General features: G+C 41.7%; 2 protein-coding genes across 6 annotated transcripts in view; both read left to right on the plus strand.

The window, feature by feature from the left end:
- The window catches only part of LOC103460007 (uncharacterized), a 9,185-nt gene extending 3,330 nt beyond the window's left edge, over positions 1-5,855 (plus strand). For 2 of the 5 annotated variants that reach the window (XM_008401962.2, XM_017303054.1), the window contains exons 2-4: positions 724-1,161; positions 1,664-1,948; positions 4,506-5,855. In XM_008401962.2, coding sequence (XP_008400184.1) covers positions 850-1,161; positions 1,664-1,948; positions 4,506-5,087 — 1,179 coding nt within the window. In that variant the 5' untranslated portion in view covers positions 724-849 and the 3' untranslated portion in view covers positions 5,088-5,855. Of the gene's footprint in view, positions 1-150; positions 308-723; positions 1,162-1,663; positions 1,949-4,505 lie in introns of those variants that run through there. The other 3 variants (XM_008401966.2, XM_008401964.2, XM_008401963.2) reach the window with 3 other exon arrangements.
- Positions 5,856-6,258: 403 nt separating this feature from the next.
- The window catches only part of LOC103460024 (E3 ubiquitin-protein ligase TTC3), a 15,338-nt gene continuing 4,993 nt past the window's right edge, over positions 6,259-16,603 (plus strand). The window contains exons 1-16 of the mRNA XM_017303050.1: positions 6,259-6,458; positions 8,321-8,388; positions 8,462-8,495; positions 10,481-10,637; positions 10,714-10,795; positions 11,031-11,084; positions 11,254-11,389; positions 11,499-11,584; positions 12,289-12,383; positions 13,597-13,659; positions 13,802-13,856; positions 14,012-14,168; positions 14,339-14,363; positions 14,441-14,525; positions 15,402-15,432; positions 16,101-16,158. Coding sequence (XP_017158539.1) covers positions 6,422-6,458; positions 8,321-8,388; positions 8,462-8,495; positions 10,481-10,637; positions 10,714-10,795; positions 11,031-11,084; positions 11,254-11,389; positions 11,499-11,584; positions 12,289-12,383; positions 13,597-13,659; positions 13,802-13,856; positions 14,012-14,168; positions 14,339-14,363; positions 14,441-14,525; positions 15,402-15,432; positions 16,101-16,158 — 1,223 coding nt within the window. The 5' untranslated portion in view covers positions 6,259-6,421. The remainder of the gene's footprint in view (positions 6,459-8,320; positions 8,389-8,461; positions 8,496-10,480; positions 10,638-10,713; positions 10,796-11,030; positions 11,085-11,253; positions 11,390-11,498; positions 11,585-12,288; positions 12,384-13,596; positions 13,660-13,801; positions 13,857-14,011; positions 14,169-14,338; positions 14,364-14,440; positions 14,526-15,401; positions 15,433-16,100; positions 16,159-16,603) is intronic.

A 16,603-nucleotide genomic window follows, 5' to 3' on the forward strand; every position in this document is an offset into this window, starting at 1 on the left:
ATACTTAAGTATTTTTAAAAGCCAGGACTTTTTTACTTTTACTTAAGTAAAATGTTAATGTGGTACTTTGACTTTTACTTAAGTACATTTTTGACTGTGTATTTGTACTTTTACTTAAGTAAATTTTTTGAGTACTTTCTCCACCACTGCTAATCAGTATATAGTGGCTGCGATTGGTCGTAATTAGCTTGTTTGCTGATTCAAGGTCCAATTTTTAAACGTTTGGTCAGTGACGTCACGAAACCTCAAGCAAACGATTCCTTGACGTAAAGACCGAGAAACGAAACTTCAGGATATTCTGACGGAAGTATGGCAAACTATCCTCTGGCAGAATAACAACAAATGTTTCTTTTTTTCCTTGCAAGTAAAATATTAACAGAATTCTTTGAAACATTAAAATTGGGTATTAGTATTTAAMGTAACCATGTCATATGCAATAAGTTTCATGCTAGAGTCACAGGAGAACCGTCACGCCTTTTTAAAGGACACCTATTAAGAAAAAATTATATCTTGCCAGTTTTTGTTCTTCCATTTGGGACTTCACTGCTTCTAAAAACAACCCAAGTGTTTAATAACTTAATGTGTTGGTGTCTGGAAAATGAGTCATTTCAAAAGCCTGAAATCTCACCATCTAAGATTGATTTCAAAATGTGCTGAACATGTTTTGCATGGGCCATAGAAATGTCCTGACCGGTTCAACCTGTAATCGATCCTCGGTTCTAGGTTCAGGCGAATCGCTCTTCAGGGATACCTTTGACAGATCTCTGGACTCGTGCTGATGACCTCGCCTGCCTGGGTCAAGTAAACACAGATAAGCCTCATATCTCCAGCTGGAGCTCAGTGTCTGCCATGATCCTGACGGCTCCGTCTCCGTGCATTCCTTCTGCCGCCACCGTCCAGCAGCTGTTCTCTGTGGCCCGAGACGCCGACCTCGTCCCGGACATCTCCCTGGATCCAGTGCTCACCACCTTCCTATCCCTGGACTCGGCCGCCGCCCTGCAGCACCGGTACGGCTTCCTGCAGCGCGGCATGAGCGGCGAGCAGCAGGCGGCCTTCCACCTGAATCTCACCGCACAGCTGAGCGGCTGCAGGGTCGCGAATGGAGGCGTAGGGGTCGTCGCCCTGGCCCTGTCCCTGCTGTTTGACCAGGTGGCCCAACATGTACGTCAAATATTTAGTTTTTCTGTTTAAATCCTTTGTTTTAGCAACCGAGTATTAAGGACAAAACAGTAACGGATAAACATCAAAAATAAAGTTAATAATATGAGAATAAAGTCATAATTCATTGTATTACAATGTTATTCTTCTGTGACTTTATTCTCATAATTTTATATTTTTTTGTAATTTTCTTAGTGTGGCCTGGGACATATTTTAAAATGGGCTCACAGGGTTGTTAGCTCAGGGCTCCAAACATTACTTTTATTACATTTTTTAATGAATTCATGCTTTACATTGTGTTTTATATAAAACTGGTTGATCAGATGAACTCCATGAATCTTTGGAGCATTACAGCTGCAGGATCACCTCCAGTAATCAGTAGGAGAGTTTCTGTGCAGCGGACCGGGCACCAAACCGGCTCCAGCCCAGGGCCACGACCGGATGAGTCCGGCCCTGCTGCGCTGCTGTAATGTCCATGAAGCCAAACTTTTAAAGCTGCCATCAGGTCCGTGCTGCAGCTTCGCCGCGGGGATCCGAGGCTCAGAGGGTGTTCGGCGTCAGCGCCTCGTCCAGAATCGGGTCGATGATCCACGGCTACCTGCGCCTCGTCCCCGCCATCGCCAACGACGAGGAGAAGATGGCGGAGGCCGCCGAGCTGTACGACAGCTGGCTCAACCTAGAGCTGATCGACCACTATGAGAGGATGACCACCAAGAAGAGGATGAGCACAGAGGCCATGCGGCAGTGGCTGGCCGGCGCCGCGTTTCACCTGCACCTGAGGATCCATCAGGTGAGCCGAAACAGGAAATGGAGGATCAAACTTCTACAAAAATCTGGTTTTCCATTTTCATTCAAACCGACACCATGTTTGTCATGAGATAAATGATCAGAGTAAAGATCGATCTGCTGCTGCTGCCTGAAGAAATGGACCAAAAACCAATAATCAGAGCCAGGAGGCGGGGCTTAGCGCTGTCAATCAACCTCATGTACTCGCTTGGCGTTAAACATGAGAGTGATTGACAGCACTAAGCCCCACCTCCTGACTGATTGGTGGTTTCTGACTGGTGTATTTCTGCAGTTTGTACTGGGAGCACTGGGAGGCAAGTCCACCTCGCTGCAGCAAACAGGAAGGGGCGGGACGGACCACTGTCAGTCTCTTACCTTATTTGGAAATGGGACCGTTGCACTCCGGAAGTGTAGGGGGCGCTATTTCCTATATTATCCGCGTTCTCTCGTTTCAATTTTCTTTTTAAATCTGTGATGTAGCTTCATCTGTAGGAATGAGTTTCACTATCAGCATGTATTTCAACTTCTCTCTTTTTTTTACTTCAGCGCAGCTCACAGCTTTTAACAAATTCTGTAGCTTTCTGTGTACTTGAGGCAGTGCCTCTAGTGGTGAGGGGTGGTAACACAACTAATATATTTATGTCCCTAAACGAGAATACCACAACATCTTTATTATTTACTATTAATTTCGCCATTACTGGCAACGTGAAAGATAAATTATCTTCTAAAATGCCATATTTTTCTTCAGGATGTAAATTAGGTGACATAAACCTTTATACATTATAAATAACATCTATTATCTCCATCAATTATAGGAGGAACACTAAAGAAATAAGACATGAAAAATACCATATACAATGTATACATAAGAAATGTAATTTAATTAATTAAACAGAGATCTGAAAACCCATCGATATTTATGGCTACTGATGGCTGAATGGCTTTTGGTCCAAAAAATAAATAAATAAAAAGCTAGTCGCACAATTATTTTTCGTCCTGAGCAAAAATAATCAGCTCTGGGCAAAGTGTGGGTGAGCATTTGGTCCGACCCGTAAACAGACTTGGGCCTGATGTCTTTTTTCTTTTTTTTCACCCCAACGCCATTATAAACATCGTCACAGTTCTAGAAATGGTGACAAATACAGGAACCTCATTACATTTTTAAGCAGAATTGGTTCAGACCTGGACCGGATCAGAGCCAAAGCCTTTTTTCAGGTGTCAGACCGGTTCCTGATCCCAACCCGACCCGGATCTGGAGCATGCAGATAAACCTTTGGGTGACTGTTATGATGTGGAGCCTTAGATTTGGTCCAGATCTCAGCCTGTAGGTTTCATCTGTGCCTCTGTCTTTATACAAGTACAGAGAGACGTCAGAGCAGCGTGCGGTCTGTGTAAATGTCTGGTGGGACCAATGAACCAACGGGCAGGGCCGTAAAGCGGGGGGCCACTGGCCCCCCCTGTCCCGGTGCCTATGCTCCTTCCTAAAGATGAAGCTATATCACAGAAAAACAGGAGAACGCGGATAATATAGGAAATAGCGCCCCCTTCACTTCCGGGTTGCAATGGTCCCATTTCCAGATAAGGCCTGAGACCAACGGTCCGTCCCGCCCCTTCCTGTTTGCTGCAGCGAGGTCGTTCTCCTGGGAGGAGGCAGACGAGCTCCATCTGTTTTTTTCAGATTATCTGTCATAAAGTCACGACATAATAATTTTAACAAATTTGTAAAAACTGTTTTTCTAAAAGCTTCAGGTGAAAGAAGAAATAAACAGACAAATGTACAAGCAAAACCGCCTGAGGAACAGGAAGTACCTCGCTTTTAAACGTACTTAAAGTATTTAAGTTAAAGTACTTTCTCAATGTATTTTTTTTATGCAGGAGTGTCCAAAGTGTGGTCCAGGGGCCTTTAGTGGCCCTCTGCTGATTGCATGTGGCCCCTGACATCAGTTAAAGACTAAAACAAAATCCGTCCCCCAGTACAGCCTCTGATGGAGACGAAGACTTTCTATATGAAGAAATGATCACAAAGTAATATCTGAAAATGTTGGCAAGAAGACAAATTATTGGCCTTTAAATAATGATGTGATGTTTTACACAAACACTAATTTTGCTGCACACAAATCTGCTTTTAATTGATTCATAAAACTTGGCTAAATTCTGCAAACATGTTCAAAGAAACCTGAATCTGGATTTTATTGCTCAGAAATGACCACATTTTCTTCCCATTTCCTAGAAAATTTATTTTAACATGAAAAACGTACCAAACTTTTTAAGGTTTATTTTCATCCCTTTCCAACAACAGATCTATTTGTTTAGTAGATGTGGATAATCATGCCGTCTTATTTCGTATTATGTTGTATTTTCACGTATTTTGCCATAATTAGCATATTATGAGCCAACTTCAGGCCTGGCAGACATTGAGCCAGAACTTTGATGTTTATCCCAGTTAATTAATAATTCAACAAGGTTTGGTAATTGAAGCCGCTTTTTCCTSCAGTTTCTGGATTCAAACCTGTTGGAGATGAAAGCAGGAACAGAGTAAATCTGGATTTATTCTCCAACAGGTTCGCCTTCACTCTGTGCCGTCTGGGTCCATCGAGTCTCTGCGTCTGTCCTATAAAACGGGGTTAAATCGCCTCGTTAGCGGCTACGTCGCCTATTTACGTAAAAACATTTTGGAGACTGAAGCGGGAGAAACATTGGAGCCAAAACGCCGCAGCGTGGAAAACAGCAACACCTCCAGCATCGGGCATGTGACGGCTCACCCAGCTGGTGCCAACGCCAACTCGACGGAAGGCGACCAGAGGAGCTGCGGGCAGCCTGTGGGCAGAAATGCTTCAGCGGCGCCGTGTTTCAGCCAGCTGGGTCTGCTGGTCATCGAGCCGCAGAGGGAAGTCAGTCACGGCGTCCGGCATCGACCCTGTGAGTCTGCGGCCATCCAGGAGGCGCTGGTGACGCGCATCATGAAGGCGCAGGACCTGCAGCGCAGCAGGAACTTCTTCCTGTATCCGGAGAAAGTCCTGCGAGGCCTGCTGAGGCAGAGGCAGCACTTTGAGCTGCGAGCGAACCGGACCGAGAGAAACGGCCCGCAGCCGCGGAGCCTCAGCCCGACGTTTCACAGCAAACTGCAAATTATGGAAGCTTAAGACGACGGAGGATCAGGGACAGACGAAGAAAATAAAACCACACAATCAACAGAATAAAGTCATCAAATTACAACTTTATTCTCGTAATATTATGATTTTATCATCACAATATTACACTTTATTCTTGTAATCTCATTTTTTAATTCTTGATTTTTCTTAGTGTGGCCCTAACACTCCGCCGCATTTTAACAACTAAAATAAAAATAAAAAAACCTTTTAAATAACATAACAAAATAGAAAATTACAGCAAAAGAAATTATTTTCAAATGATTATTTTTTGCTATAAACTCATGAAACAAATTCTTACATGCAATCAATCAATGAATAAAGTTGATTAGTATTGTACATTCCAGGAACAAGGCTTTAAATCACAGAAACGCAGACATGCCTCATAAATGGTGACATTTTTAGTTTCTTTTTGATCTATAAATGACTCAGCAGGCTTAGCAGAAGGAAAATAACACGGAAACAGAAAACGTGCACAAACAAGGTCTCACTGTAAATTTGTATCTGTGACTCCTTGGTTAAAATATTTTGATTTTTTTTTCAGTGAAGTTATTCGCACTGGATTGAGAATCCAAAAAACTTTATCAAGTAGAGCTAGAAATACTTGATAATAATTTTACTCAAACAAAAGTAAAATGTATTCTGCAGTAAAACTACTCCTGAAAAGATTTTCCCCCAAAAGGTCAGCCAGAAAATGTAATGGATGCTCTTTGCAACTTATTAAAATTCCTTTGGGATCAATAAAGTATTTTTGAAAACTTACAGTTGGGGGTCTGTTTTTAATATATTAATCCTGTATTGATTAGTAATATCAATCCTGCGTCACAGTTTAAAGGACACGGCTCTTATTTTGTTGTTTATCAAACATTTGTGATGAAATGTCCACACCTTCTCTCCGGTGACTCGGGAACTGAGTGTAAAGGTTACAGTTCCGATTTAAATAAAGCCAGCAGGGGGCGCTCTTCGCTTTGGCTGCAGAACAGCGCCGGAGAAGAAGAAAACCCCTTTTGACGCGTGTAGCTGCTTGTTTTTACGAAGCACCTGCAAACAATTCAACACATTATGATCTGAGGAAGACGGGTTGTAACAGTGGAACTTTCAATCAGCGGTTTTCATAAGGTAGGTTGTGTCTGACTCTGTTTTCAATCGCTTTTAAACATTTCTATTACATTTTGAATAGCTAGTTGTAGCTAACGGTCTACCGCGCTAAAACAAAAGGCTGAAAATGGATTGAAACGCGACGAACAGCTGAGAAAATCTAGAACGGTGTTAGAATACCTTGAACTTTGAAAGGAAGTGCATGTAATAACTTTGAATGGCTTTAGATTATGTCCTTGTTAGGATGTTGGCCCTGTGAGGAAGGCGGTGAGTGAGCTAACATGCTAATGTTGCATCAGTGGGGTGGTGAGTTGTTTCAGCTCCAGGTCTCTGAGAGTTGGTTGTTTTCTTGCTGCTTCTTAATGTCAGTCGTTCCTGGCTCAGCTTTTCTGTGAGTTTTGGACATATTGAGCCATTTTTGGCTGTTCGGTCCCCGCCACACCCACACGTGGTTCCTTAAAGCTGCCGCAGCCGCATTTTCTGGGAAAAGGAAACTGGCGCAGAAAGCAGCACACCGACTGAATGCAGGTGTTTCAGGTTTGATCTAATTTACAACAGGAGGACCTGCAGTTCGGTGGTTTGCTTTCCAAGGGAGGGGCAGATATTGGTTTACAATCTTATTACCCCGGGGCAAATTAGTGCGGAAGCCTGAGGGGCATTTACTCGTTTGTTTCTGTTAAAATGAGTGATTGTCCAATATGGACATTTGTAAATATCCACTATTAATATGCTGCTGTTCTAATATGGCCGACATTCATAATACAGTGGAGAAATGACCGCAGCGCTGCTTTAACACCCGCAATGCTGCGCAGAAACTCTGATAAAGGGCGATACGACGGGAATAAATGATAAATATCGACCGGTTTTCCTTATGGATACCGGCGGTAAAACCGCTGTTTTGTGCACCGTTGATTGAAATGAGTCAAGATTTCAGCTGGACAGTCAAATATCCCTGGCATAAATCAAAGTAATAATAATGAACAGATTAGCAGAAAGGTCTGAACTTTCCACATGTTGATGTTGGAAATATATATATATATTGTTGCTATAAATGATCAAGTTATGTTGGCAATAAAATGTTTGAGAACTGAAATAAATTACTTGCATCTTGTTGGATTTTTAATATCGTATAAAAAGGTTATTTTTTTTAATCAGGGTTAAATTGGAATAATTGACTAATATGATAATGTTTTGCAGTCCTGATGTTTGAATACTGATAAAAATCTCTTTTCTTTAATATGGATAATATTTATATCAACTATCAACATCGGCTCAAATATTCATGTTGGTGCGTTCCTAATGTTCTGTCAAAAAGTTATGAAACTGGATAAAATGACAATATTCCATGGTTAAAGATGTAAAGTTTATGCTGTAACTAAGATATTCTGACATTTTAAAGTTGGATTTTAATGAAAAACTTCCAGGGCTATAAAACGAGAGTCGGCCCTGAGGAGCGTTTTTACTTTTATCAGAGGATTTATTTAACCCAGAGGATTAAACGTTTTCAGCCCGTCTCTTATTTCAGGCCGACTCCACTTCCAGTTTGTTTCATTAAATGTTTTACCTGAAGTTGCTGTGCACATCTATCAGCCACTTTCTATGCTTTACCTTCATGCCAACCTGGCCGTTCCCCCACCACAGGCAGGAAAACGTCCAGTTCACATAAATACGGTGAATGTTGGGAAGTCTGGACCGCCGTCAGAATGCCAGGTTTTTATCTAGAAAACAGAAGAAATGCGTTCAGAAACGTTCCCGCCTCATTACGCAGCATATTGGGACCAATATAAGCTGGTTATTTAAATTACTTTTGGATTCACACTGAACAATAATTAGAGACCGAACCTGAAACAAAGTTTAGCTTTCCAGCAGGATTTCCCTGATAAATCTGAATATTGTAATGATTGGAAACATTAAATAATGTAGGTTTGTTGTTATTTTTCCCCTGAATGATTTATATTTATCTGCTTTCCTCATGACTTTAAATTTTCTGCCAGTATTTAATGTTAATGAGCAACTCATTGCATCAAATGAAACTAGAATATGTCAAAATGCTAGTCAAAGAGTTTGTACATTATTGTAAAATAACATTTTAGAGTAGAAAGTAAAACCTGTAAACTTTTTTTGGACAGACTTGAGCAAAATGTCGGATTCGGACTCGGACGGCGATTGGGGTTTCCACCGCAACAAGAAGTTTGTGGTAAAAATCCAACAAACATTTTCCATGTTTGTTTTGTTCTTCATCTAAACCAGTTTTTCTTTTGGCGTTGTAGAAAACTCACGCACCCTTCAAAATGAACCTTTCAGGTAAGAAAGATTTAAAACTGTTATAGGAAATGTGTTTATTAGGATTGTCTTAAATATTATGAAAGTTTCCACCATTTTCTTCTGCTTTTTCTCTTAAATTGTGAGGAATGTTTTCATTTCTGTAGCGTCTCAAGTTTAGTTTGTTTAAAGTTCAAAAGCCTTAAATGATAAAAACATGAACAGAAAATAAGATGGAACAGAGTTGGGCGTTTACCGTATTGTGAAAAATTATCACCATGAGTGTTGATAAATTTCAGTTATTTTAGAAAAATGGCAGTTTGATTGGAAATGTTTTTATTTTCTCCACTTTGTTCCACGAATCTACGAGTAAATACGAGTAAATGTAACTTATTGCCAATAATGTGGTCAGTTTAGTGATTAGTTATGTTTTTCCTGTAGAAATCTATTTCAGATGAGAATATTCCTGAAGAATAAACTTTGTGTTTCCGGCGCCATAAATTAGAGCTGCACCGATTGCAGTTTTCTGGTCGATCGTCTACTAGCGATCTTTTAAAATAAAACCCAACTTATCGATTCCGATTTTGGCCGATGCCTGAAACGTTGCGCAATACATCAAGAAAGTTGCTGAATTGGCTACAGTGGGGTGAAACCAAGCTGTTCTAACTCTAGAGTCATAATTCTAGGTCTACGGCTCTAGATCTAAAACTAGATGGTTCCTCTTTAAAAACTTCAGTTTTTCTGTTCAGAAAGTTTTCACATCCACTCTTTGATCTGCTCTGGGATCTGTTGAGTGACTGGATGGCAGTGTTGTGGTCAAGACCACCTAACCCAAGACCAAGACCAGCGCCGCTCTACATGATACGATAAAATGTGAAATATGGTTGAAATTGCTTCTCAAATTGATCTGAAAGATCCATGTTCCCATAAAAACACCTTGATATTAAATACTTAATAAATGTTACCAATATTAAAATGAAGTGCTTCCATCTCTGTGCTACAATCCGTGATGGTCTCAAGCCATCCCTAAAAAGATAACGCCCTGGGCATTTGCCCATATTGCTCATGTCAGAAACCACCACTGTCTGCACCATTAAACATAGCAATTGAGGCAAAGCCCTGACGCTCAACTATGACCACTGACCAAGGAGCAATAAAGAAGTAACCAAGCACAAGGTGCTCACCGTGACTGTTTTCACTCTCTCTCCCGCTACATGAAGCCAGGTAGTCTGAGACCATGGCAGACATTACAGCTGACACTTTGAACGAAAACAATCAAAGAGCAATGTGCATTCTGTGCGTGCTCTTTCTTTCTTTCTTGTTTTATTTAATTAAAAAAATATCAATGTACATAATTAAATAACAATGATGGCTACTGCAGTGTACGCAGAGCATTACAAGAACAAAGAACGGCTCTCAGTAACACTCCAGTCCTATTTTCTAAGTAAAGAGCCATTCAGAAGAATCGGACTGTTCCTGAATGTCACGTCATTATATTGCAGACTTTTGGACACTGTGTTGTCCCATATATACGACAAGTCAGTCAACACCTCCGCACAATAATTCAGGCAGTGAGTGACTTTTTTTCATCACAAATGCTTATGTGTCTCTATACAGCTAGCTTTGCTAACATCACGTCAACGGAGCTTACCTTTATTTGAGCTGCTTTTCTAAGTGACAACAAAAGTTAGAAACACGTAATTGGTTGGATTTTAATCGGTGCGTTTTGCATCCACTGAAAACAAAGATGTTGACAAATAAACTGGACAGTTTGCTGAACGCTTAGTGATATTTTCAGTTGCATCTTGAATGGTCTTGAAATAAAATGCTGAATCCTTAGCGCCCGAGACCATCAAAAAATGGTCTCGAGACCAAGACCGATCTCGAGTACTACAACACTGCTGGAGGGGGTCAAAGGTCACCTGGTGGCACTGTGATGTGGAGCTGCGTCTCCTCGGCGTGACTGTAGCTAATCTCATACTGAATATGTCCAGATAAAAGCGACGTTTTGCTTGCTGCTGTTCCAGAGAGAGTGTTCAGCCAGTGGAGCTCCGTCCCCTTACAAACCAAGAAGGAAGGCGCTCAGCGGATGAGAATTTGCGTCTTCTGGTTTCCCACGCTGCTGCAGCCCGAGATCTCCAAAACCTTCACTTGGGCGGCAGAAGTTGGCTTAATCAACGAAGAGTGAGCGCAGCTCGGCCCGCTGCTACAGATCAGACGGGAATCGTCGCAAAGCGCTGAGATTTTATTCTGTTTGCAGGAAAAGTGAAATGCTGGATGTGGAGAACCTCCGCAGGATTCAGGTGGTTGAAACGATCCTGCTGCACCTGGAAGTGGCAAGTGTAAGTCCCACCTGCAGCCAGCTGGGTCGGCGCCTAGCAGCCAGCTGGGTCGGCGCCTAGCAGCCAGCTGGGTCGGCGCCTAGCAGCCGGCTGGGTCGGCGCCTAGCAGCCGGGCTGGGTCGGCTCAGCTGTTCAGATATTTTTGCTTAATTATCCGGGTTTATTCGTTCTGTAGCTGTTTTGTTCTAAACTCTTCCTGATGTTTAGTTCTGAGTGTTTTCTGTTTCTCCTGCAGTTGGACAAAGATTCCTCCAGACACGTTTTCATTTTTTGCAACATGTTGCATGAGGTAAGCTGCACCTGGTTGACTCACAGGTTCCCATCTTGTTGTCTGACATTTTCCCATTCATTTAGGTCGGGCTGTGGGGAGATGAAAACTTGTTGATCATGTATATATGTTATATATGTTAGTTAGCCAGTGCTGGTGCCTTCAGTAACGTCGGGACTTTCCGCTGCAGCACTGCTCTCCAGAGATCCTGGAGGAAGCGGTGCGCTGGCTGGAGACGCTGGGCGATCGGTTCAGACGGGAACAGCTGCTCTGCCTGGGAGGATTCCCCAACTGCTACGCAACATTCGGCTTCATCTTCTCAGAGTGTGAGGCTGAGGGTTTGGGAAGATAAAGTTTTAGTTTTTAGAGTGCAAGGTTTTCTGTTTGATTAAAAACAAATAATTTCTAAAATGTGAATCGTTTGTTTTTCTTTAGATGCCAAGTTTATCCAGGAGATGAGCAACAACCTGGACGGTACGATGAGGTCCCTGAAGGCACCGCCCAACGCATTGGCTACCATGGTAACAGTCAGATCCGCTACACTGTAAAAACACTAAATTCTAACAAGTAGATTGGTCTGATCTGTGGGGAAAATATCTACATATATAAGTAACTATTCAGCAAAATATTTAGTTTCAAGTCAATAAATCTAATATTCATTGAACAGATTATTTCTCTTAGTTTTCATGTTTTAAGTGAAATTCACTGTTTCTGAAACTGTTTCATCAAAGCTCTGATATTAAACTGGAAAATAATTTAAAGTTTATTTCAAGTGAACTGAATCAACTTGGTAAGATTTGTTTTGCAGTGTAGGACATTTTAATGCATTTTCTTCAGTTTTTTGTTTTTAATGATGTAAAAACATTTATATCGACTTTAAAAACGTAGTGAATAAATGCGAGTGAGTCTCTAACAGATGTTTTCTGTTATTGATGATCAATACTCTGATCAAAACGTCAGCCGGTCCATTTCTGTCTTTGGACTGAAATCTTGTTTGTTGCAGTTTGATAAAGTTGTAATAAACGTTTCTAAGTTTGTCGCTGTAGAAACGAGGAGCTGCCGTATAATAAAAACGTTTTCTAGAGAAAATGAAGGAATAATTAAAAATGAGGGTTAGGGTCACTACTCTCCTTATGCATTGCTATGGCATGCCCCTAATAATTGATTTGATTTCTTTTTTCTGGCCCAGAATGTTTCTGTACTGTGATTTAATTTTCTGTTTCAGGAAAGTGAAGAGATGAAGGTTCTGGGGAACGAGAAGTTTCAGGCCCAGCAGTACGCAGAAGCTCTGAGGTTTTACACCAACGCCATCAAATGCTAGTGAGTTTCTAAACCCGTAACGTCAGTGTTTCCTCTCAATACTTCCAGTTGGGGCTGAAACGATCCCTCGAATGGTTCCAGTAACATTCGGCTTCATCTTCTCAGTGTGAGGCGCCACATTAATAACCCATTCGATTATTAAAACCCCTTGATTAAAATGTTTCTGCCTCGACGCTTCGCTAATTTATGTTTTATCATTTAGCCGCCGTGTTTCAGCCGGAACATTATTTGCGTTGCGCGGAGCTCTGACTTCCTCTGAGTTGTTGGTGGAAGCTACGTGTTAGCGGCATAACGTCCAATCTGCAGGTTCGGCCCGCGGGGATTTTACTGATTGGTGATAATTCCGGGTTTTTTGGGATCAATAAACATCCTTAAAATGCCCGGAGCAGAAAGGATGCCGGGAGTCCGGCAGCCTTTCTGCTCCGGAGCTGCTGGTTGGAGCTGAGGAGGATTTATACAGCTGAGGAGGAGAGACGGAGCGGCGGGAGGCTGAGGGTTACAGGGCAGCTTTACGGACGATAAACTTCTATCATCCCGGTCCGAACAGACGGGAGGCGGAACATGGCTGGTAGATGAGCTTCTGAACGGAGGAGCCGTAAACATCCCGTGTTGCTCCCAGTCTGACCTTCGCCTGCCCTCTGACCCCAAACCCCCAATCCAGGCGACATATCGTGAAACCCAAAGCTCGGCAGGTTTGGGGCGAGGTCAGAGTTCATCTGTTAAACTGACTGAAGATGAACAGAAACTAAAAGCTGGAGCATTTTAATATGTGAGCCTGGAGCTTTATTATTATTACATTCAGATCTTTGTGTAACTTTTCTTCAGGTTAGTTTCTAAACTACAGAAAAGTAACTGAGGGAAGATCAAATGTGGAAAAATGGACCGATATTGATATCTGATCGTAACGCTGGTGTTACGGAAGATTTACCAATATTTCATTTTATTATTTTTTTATCCGATTACTCAATCATAAGAATAATCAATAGATTACTAAAATATTTGTTTACAACAGCCCCAGTTCCAATAAAAACTCTTCATAAACTGAGAACAGAAGTAAAAGTTTCATTAGTTTTTATGTGCTGAATCAACCTTTAAATAATTTTATGAGTTCAGCTTAAACCAGAAAGCATAAAAATGCTGCCAGCATTTCTACTGGTCATAAAAAGTTTTACTTGCATGTTGAAGGTGATAATTTAGTTTGTCCTTGTTTCAGTCCTGATAATCACATCCTGTACGGGAACAGAGCTCTGTGCTACATCAAGCAGAAGGAATATCTGTGAGTAACGTCAACCATCGCTGCACAAACTGGTCATTATTTTACATCATCTGCATGTAATCATCCCTCTAACCTTCATCTTCAGTTTAAAAGTTAAACTTTGCATAAATGTGTATATTTCATGTTATTTTTCCTGTTGCAGAAAAGCAGCAGGAGATGGAAAACGTGCCGTTCTCATCGACCCGCTCTGGGCAAAGGTCCGGCTGCTCTAATAACTGCAGAGTATTTCCTAATTAATCATTCATATTATTTAAATATGCTTTAATATGCTTTGCATGTTTTTTGGCGACGTTCATCAGTTGAATTCCTGATTTATTTATTTTTTGGGCCGTTTTGCTGCCTCCCCCTACAGGGCCATTACCGGTACTGCGAGGCGCTGTTCTTCCTCGGGGCCATGGACCTGGCGTTGGAGGCCAACAGCACCGCCCGGTGGCTGTGCAGGGAAAACCCGGAGGGACTCAGAGATCTGGACCAGCTGTACTTGAAGTTCAGGCCGGAGCCGCTGCCTGGTACTGATCCAACTGGGAGTTATGGGCCCAGACCAGAAGTGGCCTTTTATTCCAGCCTTTATTTGTGTTTTATTGTTTGATTGGTGAATGGCAGCAGGAAGTGAGTCGGCTCCTGCCTGCTACTGCTTCCTGTTGTGAAAGTGACTCACGCTGCTCTGCTCTCCCTCCAGCTGAGCCGCCGCAGAGGCCTCACAGGTTCGTCTGTTTGCCTTTTTACTGACACGGTGACTAATAATCAGTCGTTAACTGGGCTTGTTTTTATCGCGCCGCAGCTTTAAGGTTGGGCTGGTGAAGAAAATCCCTCAGCCGACAAAACCAGGCGGTAAAAACAATCCGGCCAGGAGCTCAGCTGCCAAGGTGAGTCACGTTTGTTTTGCTTTTACAGCCTCAGGTTTCATTTTGTTTTAGCTGTAAACTCATGTCTTCCTTCAGTTTCTAAATATTTCTCATTTTCTCTCGGTTCCTGGTTTTTTTCTGTAGTTTTTTAAATCTCTATATTTTATAAGAAGCAGCAGGTTTTCCTTCCAGCATCTTGGAGTAAAAACTGAGAAACGGGTTAAAAATCGATGCTGTGAAACGCAGAAAACAGATTTTCTGAACCTATTGAAAGTGGAAAGCTGATTATTTTAGTTATCAATTTATTGGATTAAAAAAATGGTGAATCTTTATACAGAATTAGATTAAGATTCAAATAACTAATTAAATTCATTTTTATAAGAAAGTAAAGATTTAAAATGCAACAACATTCATTTTTCTTTTCTGTTTTAACAGTTTTTCTCCATCTTTTAGTCTGTAATCAATCAGTTTCATAATTAATGGGTTACTAAAATAGTTTGATCATTGATTAAGCCGATTGATCGTTTTGGGTCTGCGTTCTGAGCAGCGTGAAAATCAGGGAGACGATTTTCACCCTGCAATGATTCAGTTTTCGATAGAAATCCGTCTTTACTGTCCAGGAGTTCAGCGCCGCGCTGATGTTCAGAGGCTCGATTCAAAGTTTGCAGCAGGCGCCGACTTCCTGTCTGAAGCAGGAAGTCGGCCGACCTCAAGCGTTCAGCTGGCAGATTATTGAACTTTTCTTTTGGTTGAAGACTTGATGAATATTTAAGATTTTAAAATGTGAAACAAACGCAGTCTTTCCACATCAGTTGTTGTGTTTTAGTCAGGACTGCTGAGTGTTTGTGTTTTTTTATCTGGTTATAATTCATGTTGATCATTAATTTGTGATTTTAGGTCATCGAGACGAAAACGGACAAAAAAACAGGTCAGTTTGTTTTCCAGTTTAAATAATTTGGTGTTGAATTTATTCCATGTTGTTAAATATTCACTTTGATACTAAAGATGTTTAGTTTTAAACCCAAGAACAGAAAGTTTTATATTTGGGCTCCAGCAGGGGAATTTGATCAATCAGAGGAAAATACTAATCGATTATCTGAAATCTGATGGAAACCCAAAGTTCTGCTTTTCAGAACGTCACATCAGCCCAAATAAAAATCATTTTACTGCAGAAACTCATCCTGATGCTGGATGCATGGTTCCAAACACCCGGCTCCCTCCTCTCCAGAGGCCGTCGGCGACTGTCGGCGGGCCGTTCTTGATTTGGGCCAAAAAAACTTTAATCATCCGAACGACTGAATGTCTGAACTTTAATTCTTGTGTGTAAAATTAGAAATATAAATTTTTCTGAATCAAAATGAATTCAAGCCGGCCTTACTTTTAGAACCGTTGCCTTGGCAACCATTTTCCTAAGAACTTGAAAATAAACGGGAAGGAACGTTCTCAGCATCAGCTCTGTGATTGGTCGGCAGCGTTCTTGTCCTGGTTGCCTGGCGACCAAACGAACCCGCGGGAACATGGATGTGTTTTACGTGTCGTACGTTTTGCTGAGAGTTTTAATGACCGTCTGTGTTTTAATCTCTTGGATCTCTGAAGTGCCGTCCGACCCGGAGGGACGACTCAAAGACCCCAAGACGTCCAGAAGGTCAGTGAGGTCGGTTTGATTTGCTCATCAGAGTCTTCCTCCTGTTCAGTGAAAATCTTTGTAAAGATGGTTCCTTCCCTGTAAACACAGAACGATGTCCCAGAGCAAAACCAGCTTCTTTCTTTGACTAGACCATATGCAATTTTAGCACAGGGTTTTACTTGGACACTCAGGGCTGATAAGTTTCCTATGGAGCCTAGAAACAGACCCTGAACCTTCCTCCATCTCGAGAACGCTCAATCTGCAAAGCATAGCGGTGGCGTATCCTGTAGAGCAGCTTTGTAGTGCCTTATGGTACACTGTAGTACCCTGTAGTACCATATGGTGTCCTGTAGTACCTTTTGGTACCCTGTGGTACACTGTAGTACCTTATGGTACCCTATAGTACCATATGGTGTTCTGTGGAACCCTGTAGTACCCTGTGGTGTCCTGTAGTACCCTGTGGTACCTTGTG

This window comes from Poecilia reticulata, unplaced genomic scaffold, assembly GCF_000633615.1.
Source record: "Poecilia reticulata strain Guanapo unplaced genomic scaffold, Guppy_female_1.0+MT scaffold_155, whole genome shotgun sequence".
Lineage (NCBI taxonomy): Eukaryota > Metazoa > Chordata > Actinopteri > Cyprinodontiformes > Poeciliidae > Poecilia > Poecilia reticulata.